The following is a 16636-nucleotide window of genomic DNA, read 5'->3' as shown; positions in this document are numbered from 1 at the left end:
CCAGATGAATAAGGTACGCTTACTCACTTATTTACCAACAGTACGGTTACTCGCGACTAATTACATTCGCTATACATTACAAGCATCAAGTAGTTGACAAATCAAGAGGCTAATTTGACTCGGTTTAATTCACACTCGGGTTCACAAAAACAAGTTTTTTTTTTGTTTTGCGAAAGGCTGAGTGGATATTGTATTGTGTTGTGTGTCAGTCATCTCAGACTAAGTATAGTGGTCCTACCTGTTATCGTGAATAACAATGTCTAGTTGGTGTTCACTAATAAATGTATCATATTCTTTTTGGTATTTAAGTAGGCGACCGATCTTTGAATCTTGTATTATTTAAATCATAACCGTTAAAGTGTAAACTTACGACAAGAAGAACTTCATTTTCGTCCAGCCGATTGAGCGAAGTGAAGTGACTCATCTCATCACAACCAGTTTATTTATTCACCACATTTCCATACGGTTTGTTCGATTTATATGAAAATAGGCATTAACTTCAATTCTCATTAGCCGTTGGTTTATTATTCATCTTGTTTTTAGGTCAATGAAGTCTTTTATGAAACTAGCTGTGGGAACTTAGATAGGTACTTAAAGTTATAGCTGTAATATAATAGAAGTTATAGTAACTTTCATTTCAGTTTTAAGTGTTATAGCTACATGCGAAATTGTATTACTGAATAGAGTATAGGATATTACTAAATAAACTAAATTTAAGCCTTATAGTACATATATGTATATTTAGGTACACCTTCATATACTTTAGAGATGGGCCGAATATTCGGTAAATATTCGGCATATTCGGCAAGTTTTTCAATGTTCGTATTCGGCCGAATAGTTCGGTTACATTGCCGAATATTTACCGAATAAACAAAGAAAATAAATAGGCTAAGTTTTTTCGTAATTCATGGCTTAATGACATCCTATTTCAGCATTCTAAGAACTACCAAAGGGAGTTAAAAATGCGTTAAAATAAAAATACAATAATTTTGTAAAAAAGTGAAAATGACGTAGCTTAAGAAACAAAGACCAAAATTTCCTTATGCACTAAATTATAGGAACACCCATTCATTACTAATCATTGAAAAGTTTTTAACTATAAGCTAGGATTTAAAATATGGCTCAACCGAATATTCGGCCGAATGTTCGGTTCGGTAACAGTTGAACCGAATGTTCAGCCAAATATTCGTATTCGGTAAAATCCGTATTCGGCCCATCTCTAATATACTTAAAACTTGTAAGTTACAAGTTGGAGAAACATATAGAAATGGGAGCTTTCGCAAAATTAAGTTATTTTATTTTAGGTTTCTCCATGGAGAATTGATCAAGAGTTATTGGCAAGAAGCAATTTATATGGAAACTACACAATATTTGCGTAGGCGTACCAAAGAGAATCAAGTATATAGAGAATTATTGTCAAAGTAAAATGTGTTTTTTTCTTAGACTATGTTTGATTTTTACGGAGTTTGTATGGCTTTTGGCATATTAAAACAAACGACCTATAAAGCTTAAAGTTTAGATAGAAAAAACCTGTATGAAAACAAAATATTTTTAAGTTTTAAAATACAACAATCACAACTCATTTGATCAGTCACGTGGAACATTTGTCCATGAAGACGCAAAGGTGTATGTATACGTATAGATGTGTAACTATAGTTCGGCGTGGGTGTAAGCGTCTATGCTTCAATCAGGTATCTATAGTACGGCATATATCATCGGAATTTATCCTCCAATGACAACACTTAAGTCCCAATATGGTTATGTCTATTCAACCTTGTTATTATTCCATTAACCGTCATTATAATCGTAGACTTGAAGAGTCGGCGATTTAAATCAAATTTTCTACTTGCGCAAGGCAAAGGTTTCATCTGTTTGACCCGGCAGATTGGTCTGTTGAATTTTAAATTCGCAAACCGGACAAAGAATATCTTTGTTCAACTCGCTCGGAAGTGTAATTAGGACATTTCGGGCAGACGGCGATCGGCTATCGTTCAAAGCAATTTGTTGTTTAAAATAACGTTTAATGACATTTCGATTTTAGCGTTCTAACTTCTAACTAGTGGTTAAACATCGAGATTGTTAATATCCGTTGATCATCAATACCGATGATTCGTTTTACGATTCGCGCTGACATTGAGAGGTCGTTGACTTGTAGCTTCGCGACAGAAGCTGAAGATCTCGTCCTTTGGTTTATTTGCCATTCACTTAGTATAGTGTTTCAGCAGGGGCTTGTTAGTGGAGCATATTAATCTCTTGTCCACGTGTGCGAATGTAAACCGATGCTGCTGTGAGTGTTTCAGGATGTTCGGTTATGTTTTCTTTACGGCCCTTAGGTGTAGCATCTGCTAAGATATTTGTTGTTTCCATCCGTCCGTGGTAAGTCGCAAGATAATTCATCCAACATATTTATTGATCTTCGCCTTGAATTTCAATTCTTTGGCTTATCAATGATAATGCATATTGCATTCTTGCAAATCTTAGAACATATCAATATCTGGAAAGCTGTTAGTGTTTATACCCTTTGACATCTTATCGACATTGATTGGTAAGGTCTGATCAACACAGTTCATCACTCCCACGATAACGATAACTCGTTGGCACATATAATGAATAATAAAGGAATGTTCTTCTAATTGCAAGCGGATATATAGCAGAATTAAGACTTTTAAGAAAGCATGATACCCAGGAGATGGTTCATGTTAGGGTTACGCGTGGAAACTGGTGAATCGTTGAATGATAAGACCGTGAAGCGGATACAGAGAGCCGTGGGCGGAACCTCGCCACCCGGCGCGTTCGCCATTCTAATTAGCTAGCATTGTGGTTTGAAGTTTGCGGGTTCGGATTTGTGTGTAAGAATACAAACCGGCATCGGTACCGGCAGTCGCGCCGCGAACTCCGCGCCGGGGACACGCGTCGCCCCACAGCAGCATCCGATACGCACGCGGAGCTGAACGTGACCACGATAACTGACCAGTGCATACAAGATAAGACACCACGCAAAATATACAAAGCGAAATATGCGGATATTTGTGTTGATAGACTAATACAGTGATAAAGTTTTAAAGGTGTTGGGCTATCCGCAAGGTAAAACCATTACTATACTATAACACTGAACTTGGACGAGAGCGCGGCGCCGGTAACCATTGAGTAGAACATTTAGAACCCTATTTAAAGCAAGAATATGTAAATGACACTAGTTGTTTCACCCAAAAGTGAGGAATTATTACTGCAGCAGTAAAGAAGTAAACTTACAACTTACAACATACAAAATTTAACGAAACTTAGATTACCCAAATCATAGGTACACGTAACCGACATAGTGATGGGTAGGACATCAATTTCAAATGAGTTTGTATGAGTACCTCATTTCCAAAAATGAGGTGTTACAATGTCTTACTTCAAATGAGGTGAGGTACTGATCTGTATATATATATAATTTCTAGCATCGGCTGTTTGACAAAATCCATCGGCAACAAAAACTAGTATGTGTAGTTGTGTACTAGGTAAATATCCTTTATACATACTAAATTTCATTAGTCATAATGAGTACTTGAACATTTAACAAGAGAAAATAGATAAAATTTAAAAATATTTCAAGGACTGTCATAGAGGCCTGCATAACAACTTAATTTGATGTTTTTATGGAACTGGGTCTAATTTTACCATTGAATAATATTATTTACAGTTTGTTCCATTTAAATTACTGCTACAAATTACAGTGGTTTCATATTATTAACAGCTTAATAATAACATACTTTGATTAGCATAGTTACCATAAAACTGCATGTTTTAAAACAAACTAAAGTTCGTATTGTTTTATAATTAGTACCACTTTTACATAAAAATAACAAACCTACCACTCCATGTGTTTTAAAAGCAATATGATAGTAATTAAAAACACCATCAACATTCGCGACGCCGGTATGTCTTTTCAGTTCAGTTTCACTATTTTTTTGCACACAAATGACACTAAGGCAGAATCACAGGTATATTTGATTGTGTAAAAGTTGTCACCATTATTACATTTTGGCTCATTTATTAGTATTATCACTGTAGGACAAAACTAAACTTTATGCAAATATTGCTAATGCAACTAAGTACGTACAAACTAACTTTTCTTCTGTAAACTGTCATTACTGTCAACGTCAACCGCCTGTGAATTACGTTTCGTGTCGGATTTATTTATCATTCTATTGAATTAAGAAATGAATTATTCTTTCTATTACTGATTAAATACTTAATTAAACTACCATGCTTCACATAATTTATATTATATTTCGGTCAGTAATCTTGTAATTGTTTTTAAGCAAGCTTCGTAAACGCATCTTCTCAGTGGTTGGCCCTCTGTGTTGGTATGCTTGGTATTCCGAATATTCAAAACACTTGAGTTACCATTTCAACGTCCAGTCTAAGAGAGCTCCCTGATTACACATAACAATAGCCATACAAACTCTATTGCTGCGGTAGATCACGTTATACTGGTCAATGTGTTAGCACAATAATAGCTATCAAAAAATTCAAAAATGAAGACCTGCCGCGAAAAACAACATTTTGCATCTCAGCTGCATTTATTCATGACTTCACAAATGCGACAGAGACAAAAGATGTGGTTCACGCGAAATCGTCTGATTTTTCGCGCGATTTTTGCGAGCAAGTTAACTATCCTGGGATCAAAAAGGCGTAAAATGTATGAAAACTTGCGGCGCATAAGATTGTTTTCTTTCGAGTCATGTGTAACGTATTTTTGGTGAGGAAAATTTGAAGCCCGCGTGTGTCTGTCTCACTCCCTCTTATAGTAATCGTAACTATCTGTTTCACTTTGAAAGGATTTTTGAAGTGTTGTTGTCACAGTGCCTCTTCTGTCTTTCCGGTACAAAGCGATTTCCGGTACAAACGAGTCAAACGATACATTTTATTTTATCGGTGGACCTTTTGTCCCGGCCATAAGGTCTGTAGTTCGATAACTGAACGTGTGGTTGATCACTTCATTTGAGGTGTCGACTCTCGCGACGGAGTTTGAGGGCCGCGTCTGCCGCGAGGCGCGCGAGTGGATGATGAGTTTTTGACGTTTTGTGACATTTGAAGTATGTGCATGATCTGTGAGGAATGAGGTGTTTGTGTTGCTACTGTTGCGAGCGAGTATTTGAGGGCCGCGAGGCGCGCGTGTGGATGATGAGTTTTGACGTTTTTGTGACATTTGAAGTACGTGAATGCTTTGTGAGGCGTGAGGTGTTTGTGTTGCGACTGTCACAAGCGAGTAAAATGAGGTGCGGTGAGTTGAAGTGTGATGCAATACATTTTTGCCGTGTGAAGTACTGCGACAAATTAACAATATGAGTGGTACAAATGAGGTGCCTCACGAGTGAGGAACTCAACACTAAACCGACATAATAATGAATGTAGACAACATTCAACTAAATAATTGATCATATTTTCGGAACAGAAATCAGTCTAAATCATGAGATGAACCTAAGAAAGCTTAACAATTTGTGAACTAGGACAGCTAGGTCTTAAATTGCTTAACAGCTAACCTGATATCGACTTCTGACAACCATAGATTGATAGTAAATAGTGATATTTTACACAACACCCTAGACTGGATTTACTCAAGAGTAGTGCAACGTCGCGTCGGATCGGTTACCGGTTTTACTGTAAGGCATATCATTACTTAATCTATGCTTATGTAAATGGATATTAATGTAGCAAATCTTATAAACCCAGAGGTTTATATGTAATTAATGATTCGCGTTTGATCATCAATTTATCTAGGCCATTTTATGTAAGTTTATTGATCATTAGGGGATTTACAATGACCGCTGAGCATTAATGTTTATTAACCATTATACTCTTCGCGTTGGTGTTATGCAATAAAATTAATTTATCTTTGTCGTTTCATCACGCATGGAGCGATTGTGCATGCAGAACTGACCTTCACTAACAATGTCCCTTGATCGCGCATGCAACGGACTTCGGTGCATCTGGCACATACAACGAACAGTGCATAATGCTTGTTGGTATGAGATGCTATACCCAAAGTAATAACATATGAAACGCCTAGCGCATAAGGTCCGAATTCTATTGCTAGGCGATTAATTCTTTCACGAAATGTCGATGAGTCGTGAAAGCTTTCAACGACACATTTCCCAGGACTAGCTCACAAGAACGTGAACTGAATGGCTATTGCTCATACTGTAGCGGTGTTATTTACCTTTTTATGAAATGGTCATACTTCCATTAAATTATTCTTGGATATGCTTGGTTGTTCAAATTCATGTTTATTTTCCTCTTTCCCTAACTAAAACTTTTTGACGCGACGACGTGCATTAAATGCTTACAGCAGGTTATTCTACAAAGAATTTGGTACAATTTTCATTTCCTAATTTATCTATATCTCAGCAGCTACAATTTAGCATGTGAAAGTCTTGCGAACTTCAGCATCATTTCTTGTCTTGTAGACATCCTACACTGCCAAAAAGGTCATTGCGCTTGTAACTCTAAACAAAATTATCACAAAAACTTAAGTAAAATTGTATAATAATATTATTGTCATAAATAAAATCACAACCACAGTATAAGGATATATCAGTAGTTAATCTCCGGCAGCGGCGGCGCGGTCGTTACTACTGCGCAAGGTCACGCAGGGTTGTACAACGTTACTATAATCGACTTCGTACAATGTAAGTTGTTGTAAATCTAATAGGTACTATTAACTGTAAGTAGGTTTTAGTATAACAATACCACGTCATGACACCACATTAGTCAGTATTGAAGATACAAAAAATCATTATAAATATATTACTCTCATACGCGCAATAGTAGATTGTGTAACAATAATTGCAAAAGCGTTAATTTAAGTGTTCATTTTATATGTTTTCTCTAGAATACACCCAATCCATCACAATAAAAAAAAGATTCGTTTGAACTAGAAACGTAGGTACCTACTGTCCTACTCGTATTAGTAACTGTGTATGGCGCTATGCTAGTACCAACGCTCTTTCTACCTTTTTATCTAATAAAGATTCAAGTACGTATTTGTTTCTTAAATACTGACGAAATCATATTTACATAAAATGTTTGAATAGATGTTTGCACAATATTTAAGTAGGTACCAAACTTTCGAGCTAGATAGATCGCAGCATCTACCTAAATGTCGTTACAGATAAATCCTTATTGATTTTAATGTGTCATTCTAGCTTTAAATCTCACTTTTACGCCATTTACGTAAGCAATAATGTACCTAACACTGCAAATATATAACAACCACTTACTTTTCTGGGTGTCTAGGAATTCTAAAGAATGACATTTCCGCATTTTGAGAACTTTCCATACACCCATAAACACTACAGTAACGAAAATATGTCTTCGGTGCTGACGTCATTTTCTCCCGAACTCAACACGTCAACACAGCGCGCAAACGCGGCCCCGACTGTCCAGCCCAATAATCACCAGTTTCGCATGTTTTCGCCGCATGCGAGGGGAGGGAGGGGGACACACCGCGCGGCGTGAAGTTTGTAAGAAGAGTTATTACTGGTTTTATACTGTGTCACAACCTTCCCATATGACTCTCTATTAAGCGTTGGTTGAATGTATGCGTATTTATACGTCAGCAATGATTCACACTTGGAGTAGCAGTTCACGTAGACCAATCGACCGTAATTCTACGTAACTGATGCACAAAATGCAGTCTAATGGTGTTAATCATTGCATTCATCATCACACGTGTAGGTACTGAGATGCAGAAAACGTGCATTGGAGATTGCGTACATAAATGCAGTTGTCATACTTAATGTTTAATCTCAAGAATTGATTTATTTACATCATAAAGTTACAAATGCTATTGCATACATCTCAAGAACCTAATTTCTGAAGGAAAAACAATTTAGGTGGCACTTCCGAATAACCTATGTAAAGTATGTATCTCAAAAATAATAAATTACCTATTCATTTCTGTCAGAACATTTCTCGTATACATTTTAGGATACCCTCTCTTGTGCTCTCGATTTCGATGTTCAAACACAGTATCAATTAAGCTGATACAATAACAACAGCCCAATTTAAGTGTTTGTGCGTTAGGCGTCATCCATATATTACGTCACAGTGTAGGGAGGGGGAGGGGGGGGGGGTCATACTAAATGTGACAATCCCTGTTAAAGGGATGAAATTTGGTGTGACGTAATATGTGGATGATCCCTTATCGTTATCGACTTGAATGAAACCGAGCGTATTATCTCAGTGTACCTTAGTAAAACTACGTCCTGTGACGCATACATTACACCAGCACTTAATTCACTGACGTAATACAACATAATCACAACTGTGATACAGTTCACTTGGATTGTGACGATGTTTCTGAGAATGATGATTCAGAGGATCGACTATTATGTCACTGGAGCTTTTTTTAGTGCTCATCGCTCGGGTTTAGATAGTATTGTAAGATATTTATCAATGAACAGAGAGCGCGACGTTGATAGACCATCAGATTACTCGTGTTAAGGAATGTGTGCAAAAAGTTCTCGCGAAAATTTACTGATGAGCCGCTCAAATGACGCATGTAATCCAGGATATATGCTACGCTTTTTGCTTCAATATTCATGGAATCTGTTAGATAAGACGTCCGGTTAATCGCTAAATTACCGAAATGTAAATAGTGGCAATAATCTTTACTAGTGATTTGTGGTAGTTTCTATTAGAAGCGTTTTCATTGGTAGTTTCTAAATGCCTGTGTTGTGACGGGGCGACGCCGGCCGGCATGGCCATGACATCAGCATTAACCACGTCATCCGACGTCATACAGACCAATCATCTCATACAATAATCCTTTAACGATCGAATGCACTATCGATACCATCGATTCTTTACATTAAACAATTTTCAAAGTACACTGTCAATACATGTAAATGATTGTGGGCGTTCCAAAATGAACGGTAAGTTAAGTCAAGTGTATCTAATAGATTGACGATAGAGAATCGTGAGCATTTCGTAATCGAATGCTTGGCTACATGAGTCACCCTGGCTGTTATGAGACTTCACAATTCGTGTCAAAGGCGCGAGAATCTCACGGTACGAAAAGGAAAAATAAAACGCGTTGTGCAACCCAAATGAATCAAGATGCCTTGTGAGTAGAAAACGTGTTTCCCCGATGTCTCAATTCTATTCGAACCGAAAATAGACAAAAACAACTTCGGATATTGTTTTGCAAATTCCTTTAATATAATATGTTGTCCTGTAGCTAATTTTTCACAAAGAGACAGCACACGTATGCATGTCAAAAAGAAGAAAAAGGACAGTTCATCAACTTCTTGTTATTGTGACGACGTAATTTTATTGGACGATAGATCAGTCCAGCAACTGGCCAGCTCATTGGTATTCGTATCAAGCGATCGACAGTGAACCGTGAGCAGATTCCCGATACCGTCAACAAACTATCCCAATGACTCATCCTACTCGTCGATAGTTCCTTTGACCCCACTCAAAGAGTCAATAAGTGCAATTACTGTCCTTGCGCTGAATTCGATATTAATTTCATATTTCCCAGAACACTAGTGACAACAATAAAGGTTTATATGTCCATTAATCTTGGTACGTTGCGCGTCGTTCAAAGAAATCTGTGTAGATCGTTAGTGCATCGTTTATCATACAATTGCGATGAAGTAACATTTCTGCTTATTCAGTTGTATATTATTGTCGTTTATGCATTTAACGATCTGATACAATACAATACTAATTTATATTATTAATTGATTAATTACATAGGACAAAGTTAACGCGTTCTATTCTATCACAACAAGTGAACATATGTACGTACAATGTTAAATGTCTTATGTCTAAAATTGCACGCCTTAATAGGCTAGTTCCCTATACTTAAAATCAAATATTTGATGCAATGCACGAAACAAAGCAGCACATAATTAGAAAAAATATGGACAGTAATTATGTTTAATAGTTATTTGTTATACAAGGGGGCAAAGTTGTATTTTAACGCCGAGAGTGGAATTGAAAAACGAGCAAGTGAAAGGATTCTATAGTTGAACCACGAGCGAAGCGAGAGGTTCAAGAATAGAATCCTGAACTTGCGAGTTTTTAACACACGAGAAGTAAAATACATTTGCACCCGAGTGTAACACAAAACTTTTTTCCTCACAATAGCGAGGAAACTACAACGCAAAAAATGCGTTTATCACTGCTGCCAGTAGTTTCACTGGTGGTAAATCATCTTTATTACTAGATTCACCTACTTTTATCAATTTTAAAGCAGTTAATTTGACTTTATTCAAGGTCAAATTACTTTACCCACTAGTGGAGAAAATGCGTTTTTACCAGCTGGTATTAAAGGACAAAACGCGTGTTTCCGAGCTTGTGAGGGGAAAACATAATTTCTATTTAATACATCAAAGAGGAAGATATCGCTCCTCAGTATTTCATAGTAATTCCATATTAGCAAATCGTTTTGACAGTTCTTAAAAAGAAGCTGATTTGACTAGTAGGAAACTAGCCTATTTCGATTTTATAAAGTTTAGGGTTTAAATAGATAACGATTGTATGTTCAAATGTCGACTCGTGCCCACTAAATCTCTTTGATAAGAAAACGAGATTGTAAACGTATGCACCTTGTAGGCTTGTTATAGTCATAGTAGGTACTTTATTCATGAACAATATAGCATTGTATCATTTGTGTCATACATTGCCATTGTAAGATACATTGCCGAAGGGTAAATTCACCACTTTCAAAATATATCCAAATCCATGTTAAATTGATATAAAAGAATATTTGTAGGTATTTGTTTCTTATAATAATATATAGATACCTAATATAAGATGGCGAATCACTTACCGCATTGGTCTTCAACTCTTCATACATACTAATACATAGTCTGTTATCTACTTGATTGTACCCACTCGTAATATTACATGCACTTGCAAATTATTATCTGTAATCGTAGGAACTTACATAACGACCGCATTTACAGTAATAATAATCATTGGTAATTATTATCAGAGATAAATGCTAATGTAATACTATTTCTGCAGTCAAAGGAAGCAAATTACCTACGATATGCATATTATAGATGAAAATGCAGGTTCAGGTTGTTTTCCTACGTTGGTGTTTTATAGCCACATAAATAAATTACAGGGCAATTTTACATATATAGACAGTCATACAATAACGCATTGTATGTATATGTATTATGGACTAAGGTTATAGTACAATAAAAACTTTGACCGAACGATCTCGAACAACTGGTATATTGAATCAGCTCAGGTTACATTTTGTCAGCATAGAACATTATAACTATATACCGGCTTAATACTGAATATTGATATATAAGTAGTTGCCAAAAGTCCCTCTATAGGTATTTTTTTTTATAGGAGAGAGTGGAAGCAACAAAACTAAGCATCTTCTCTTATCATTTCCAGATCCCAGATTTCTCCCTCGATGGAAACAGCAGTTTGAAGCACAACGGCAGCGCCAAGGAACTGGCCTCCGTGATGGAGAATTTGAAGAAGAGCAGCTTCTCCCGCCGGGAGCAAGCTCTCAATACTCAAGTCACTAGTTCTTCCTCGCAACAGGTAATTTATTTTGTACATATTTGTCTACCCACTGTTGCACACATTTTAGTGCTCTTTTGATTGCCTATAACGATCAGAGCTTAACGGCAGCGCCGGCCCGCGCACTCGATCAGGGTAGAGCGAGATATAGTTTTGGCGCCCCCTTGTTTAACCTTTTTGGGGGGTTCGATGCCAAAATGCTCATAGATTCGCTGTGTCCATCAGAAAGGTCACAACCATTTGACTAGGTAAATAAAATATTTCACATGTATGTACGAGTATGCATGTAATGGACAGGAATTGTAAGCGTGAGCGAAGCGAGCGCGAAAATTTTTCCTATTATTTATGGAGGAGGGTGGGGGGGGGGGGCTTGATTCTATAAAAGCCCCTGTCTTCATAGGACATACGTACGCGAGGTTAATGCTTTCCTGTGCGGCGTGTGGCATTGAGGAGCTCACTAGGACAAGAACATATGGCTGTGATAAAACAAAAGAGGCCAAAGACCAAGCTCTGGCAGACCAAGAAACCGATAACTGATAAAAGTCGGATTTGAGCTTTAGTTCAGGGCCAAGACAAGGCATGGGAGAGAAAAATAAATTGCAGCAATGGCCTACTTGGACAGACATGGAGAAGTCGAGAAGTTGGACTTAATTGCAGATATTGCAGAACTGCGGTAGAGCAAAAAGCTTGGAATTAAATAGGTTAATTATGCTCTCATGTTATTCGGCCTTGAGTATATTTTGGGGGATTTAGATTTGGGTTATTAGAAGTGCGTTTATCATCACGCTTACGCTCCTTTTGTCTCATACAAAATTGCGCCTCTGTGAGACGTTTTTGCGCCTTTGGCTTTAAGAGGAACTCCGCTTTGAATTGCGGATAAACACTGAGTGTTTGGATAGCGACGTAACATTGTCTTTGTCGTTCGGCCTCGCAACAATGTGGTTCGTCAAGAGCTAGAAACATCTTTCGCGGCGCCCTAGCAACAGTAGCAACAGCTCCCACCTTATGAATGTTGTACATGGTGGCATTGCTGTGCAACTTTTCAGATAATCTAAATCACAATCACAAATCTAGATTTTCAATATCTGAATAAAATTCATTTCCGGCTCCTCTCGTCATTTTGGGATATGTGTGCGCCCACGCAATGACGATTTTGGCGCCCCCTTAGCATTCGGCGCCTAGAGCGGCCGCTCCACTCGCTCTACCCTTAATCCGGCCCTGCTTAACGGTTCAAACATAATAAGACCCTGGGAAATTTATATCTAATTGTGAATAATAAGATAAATAAGCTATTGAAATGCTGTTCATATGAACCAGGATACGAGTGTAACCAAGAGCCAATTCTTAAGTGTCAAGCCATCCAATTGTGTTACCAGACCTCGGGCTATATAATTACGTGTTGTGGTAACTAAATTATAGGATACTATAATTAGCAATTTGATATACATAGATAGTTTAATATAAAGATAAATTGAAAATGTCAAGCATCGGCAATAGACAACCCGAGTCACCGAATAAACAAGTTGACAGAACTTTTAGATTTTACTCCTCTAATTACAAGTGCCTATTTAAGTATAGCAAACACAAGATTATCTTAAGACTGATTTACCAACCACCTTTATTTGCTAAGACAATAGCAGAACTGCAGAACAGAACAATTTCTAAAGAAATTTATTTGCATTTATACGGAAATTCAGCACTGTTATCAGTTTGCTATACAATACACGTGCGAGTTGACTGATTAGTTCATTGTTTTATTCTCTACTCGAAACAATAAAGCATCAAATAACTTCAGATTATAGAGATAAGTAAGCAAAGTGCCTGGCCAAGAACCGTATCGCAGTAAGTGCGGCACTCCTTTGTATGTGCATAATGGGTTAATGGGGTCCTATGTTCTGACAAGATAATGGAAACTAGAGATGCCAGTCGTTAGTTATAGTCCTTATTTAATCAATAATATCCATTGGGTAGACAATTATAAATTATGGTAGTTCATGACAAACTAGCTTTCGTATGACGCAGTCCTGATAGCTTGCTTACTTGCTTAGCCCTTTAACGTGATGATAATTGCGATGGAAAAAAACAGCATCAGGTCTAGAAGAATAAATCCAGTGCGAAAAACCAACAATTTTACACTAAAATAAAGCGCTGCTATGCACAAGTACGTAGGCAATGCCATTAAAAGAAAAAGCAGCTCCAGATGGAATCTCATGTTCATCTGTAAGGGAACGAAGAAGAAAATATTTATACGAATTTTCTTCCAAAATAGAACATCCTTGAACGTTTCTAAGAAGCCGTAGTTAAAATTTAATTAAACCTTTAATGTTTCCGTATTATAAACAATATGATAAACTCTTGATCATTCATCCCATAGCTATAAATAGGCAGATGGTTATTTCGACACCGGCCTCGGCGGGTTCATAAAATGGCCGGTTTATTTTCAATTCAACCAGCCGTGTTTGCGGTAAAATTTAAAATAAAATAGCTCTGCGCCGGCTGATGCCTATTGTGGGAGCATCGAGACGAGGTCACCGGAATGCATATCATTTGCAGCTGAACGAAATTAGCTCGTCTTTGTCTTAAGAGTAAATCACAGAGCGCTATATGGGTCCTAGTAATTTAAACGACGCGGTGCGAAGTCTTAATGGATGCCTTTACAAATGAACTAATATACCTACTTACATAACCTGGCAGAAAACTATATCTGTCATTAGAATAATTTACAAACAATTAGGCTAAGATGTGTTTGTTCACGCAAAGCAAAATTCAAAGTAAACACTAGGTAATAATAGCTACTGACTTCGTTTGACACTCATTAAGAATGATATACTGATACTGATTTACACACAGAAGCCAAATTGTTACCAAAACGGATCCTTCGGAGCTTTGATCTAAACGAGGCGTTGGCAACCATATCGTGACGTGTCCCGGTACGGCGGTATTGTCATTAAATTTAATTAAAATTCGTGACGTGCAAACCGAATGTAATGATATAGTCCAACATGTGTTTAGCACACATAAATAAAACATAAAAGCCGTGTCTGTGATACCTCTAGTAATTAATGCCACCGGCTTATGGGTGCAGCAAAACATGGTGTCTGCGTTTGGCGACGAGCCAGCGGCAGACATGGCGTAACGTAGGGCACGTTTGGTAACACCGTGGCGCTGACACTCCGGCTGATATATTACAATACATAACCGTGTCTGAAATAGTACACTACAGTGGCGGCTGGTGAAAATTTTTGCTAGGCAACACTGAGCAAAAAGAAACCTACCTTAACATTAGGTACTTTACTAGTAATCAATTTTAGGCAAGCCGGTGGGAATCGGCTTGTATGGACCAGCCGCTGCTGGTACACTATTACCTATAATCAAAACTCAAAGAAAATCTGTTGTCGGGGCCGTTCGGTACATTTTCTCCCTCATTGCAAGTTCCTTCGACTTCTGACTTCTGAGGTTACCTAAGTCCGTCTGTTGTTAAGACGATACGATACCCCTCATTTCTCCATACAAACGCTCTCGCCTGTTTCCTCTCTGGTTTTTGAAGCTAGATCAATGGTTTTTTCAACACAGACTTTTATTATCAATATCTGTGTCGGACCGTTTTGCTTTTTTTGATATTTTGGTTTTAAAAGGAATTAGAGCCTCTCAAAGTTGGCCAAAACGGCTTAATTGAATTTGCCAGAAAGAAAGGCGTGGTATTCAAAACTGAGATCAATTATCCAAAAAAACGAAACGGTCCGACACAGATAATTTCCTTGTCATTCTGATTTCCAAATTTCGTAGCGATTGGTTAAGTTTTGGAGGAGGAAACAGTCGAGAGCGAAACCTCGATTTTTGCGGTTTTTACGCGGGATTTCGCGCCTGAGCTGCAGTTGTCCCTATCGCACCAAATTTAGGGGCGGGGCTAAGTTTTTATATACGTACACTGAAATAAAGTGATGGGTAATACTCGACATCTAATGTCGATAATCTAGTGATGTGAAAAGTTATCGATATACTACGTCGAAATATCGATATACCGTGTTTGACGAACTTTTTAGTTAGAAATACGTACTATTATATATTCATATTTAAAATTGGTGGTCCAAAAAAGACCAGTCTGCTCCGAGACCACGGGGACAATGCCGTCCTTGAAACGTCGGAGGTTAGTGTTTAAAACATAGTAAATACGCGATTAAGTCCCGTTTGCAATTTTAAATATGTGTAAAAATCGTGAAAGTTTGAATCAGTATTATATATTCTGTGGAAATACTAAGTCCATATTTTTATAAGTATAGGTACGTAACAATTGCATACAGGTATAGGTTTATTTTATACATGCATAACTTTTCTCGTCATTGGTTTACTAGTAACAATTATAAAGTTATGCTGTATTTTACGATAGATTCCACGAATATTAGGCAACTATTTGGTATTCGGTCTATTGAGCCATTTTGCCGAAAATTTGGTATTCGGTCATCATTGTTTATTTATAACTATTCTGCCGAACACCAATTAGGTAAGTACTCGTAGTTATATGTACTTATTTACACACAATAAAAACAGACATAATATTAATAATATAAGTCATGTTTTAAAATATTTTAAAAAACGATGGGCCTTATTTAGTAATACATAGTTTGTTCAGGTTGGTACCAGTACCTGCCCTTAATAAGGCCCAGTGCTTATATTTATTCTAAGTTTTATCAATCATGCCGTTTTGTACATTTTCTTCGCAGACATAGAATCAAAAAATGCCCTAAATAGTTACTTCTCTAAATAAGGCCAATATTTTTTTTTTTAAGGATTTATACTACGGTCTGTCGTCTAAAACACATTTATTCAGGACTATGCATTTAGGATAAGGTACTCTAAATTAGAGGGGTTCAAGTCTTAACAAGCAGTGCGTCAAGGCCAATGTGGTCAAGATAGGCAGACTTTATTTCATATTAAGTTTAAAGGGACAAAATTAGGTACTTAAATAAAGTAGTGTGGGGTAGCCTTCTGTCCTACGGGGCAATAAATATTATAATGTATTGTGTTTATGTGTATTGTGTATCATAAGTACTGGGCGTTTGCGGGGTCGCCTTCCACTCTGAGGCCACCA

The 16636-nt window shown here is 37.2% G+C and overlaps 1 protein-coding gene across 5 annotated transcripts in view; it reads left to right on the top strand.

The window, feature by feature from the left end:
• Positions 1-16636, top strand: part of LOC125228293 (NAD(+) hydrolase sarm1) — a 101954-nt gene that overhangs the window by 67178 nt on the left and 18140 nt on the right. For 4 of the 5 annotated variants that reach the window (XM_048132794.1, XM_048132793.1, XM_048132796.1 and 1 more), the window contains one exon: positions 11416-11568. In XM_048132794.1, coding sequence (XP_047988751.1) covers positions 11416-11568 — 153 coding nt within the window. Of the gene's footprint in view, positions 1-2876; positions 3085-11415; positions 11569-16636 lie in introns of those variants that run through there. The other variant, XM_048132797.1, reaches the window with a different exon arrangement.

Source organism: Leguminivora glycinivorella, chromosome 7 (genome assembly GCF_023078275.1).
Source record: "Leguminivora glycinivorella isolate SPB_JAAS2020 chromosome 7, LegGlyc_1.1, whole genome shotgun sequence".
NCBI classification, from domain to species: Eukaryota; Metazoa; Arthropoda; class Insecta; order Lepidoptera; family Tortricidae; genus Leguminivora; species Leguminivora glycinivorella.
This window is presented reverse-complemented; position numbering and strand designations above follow the sequence as displayed.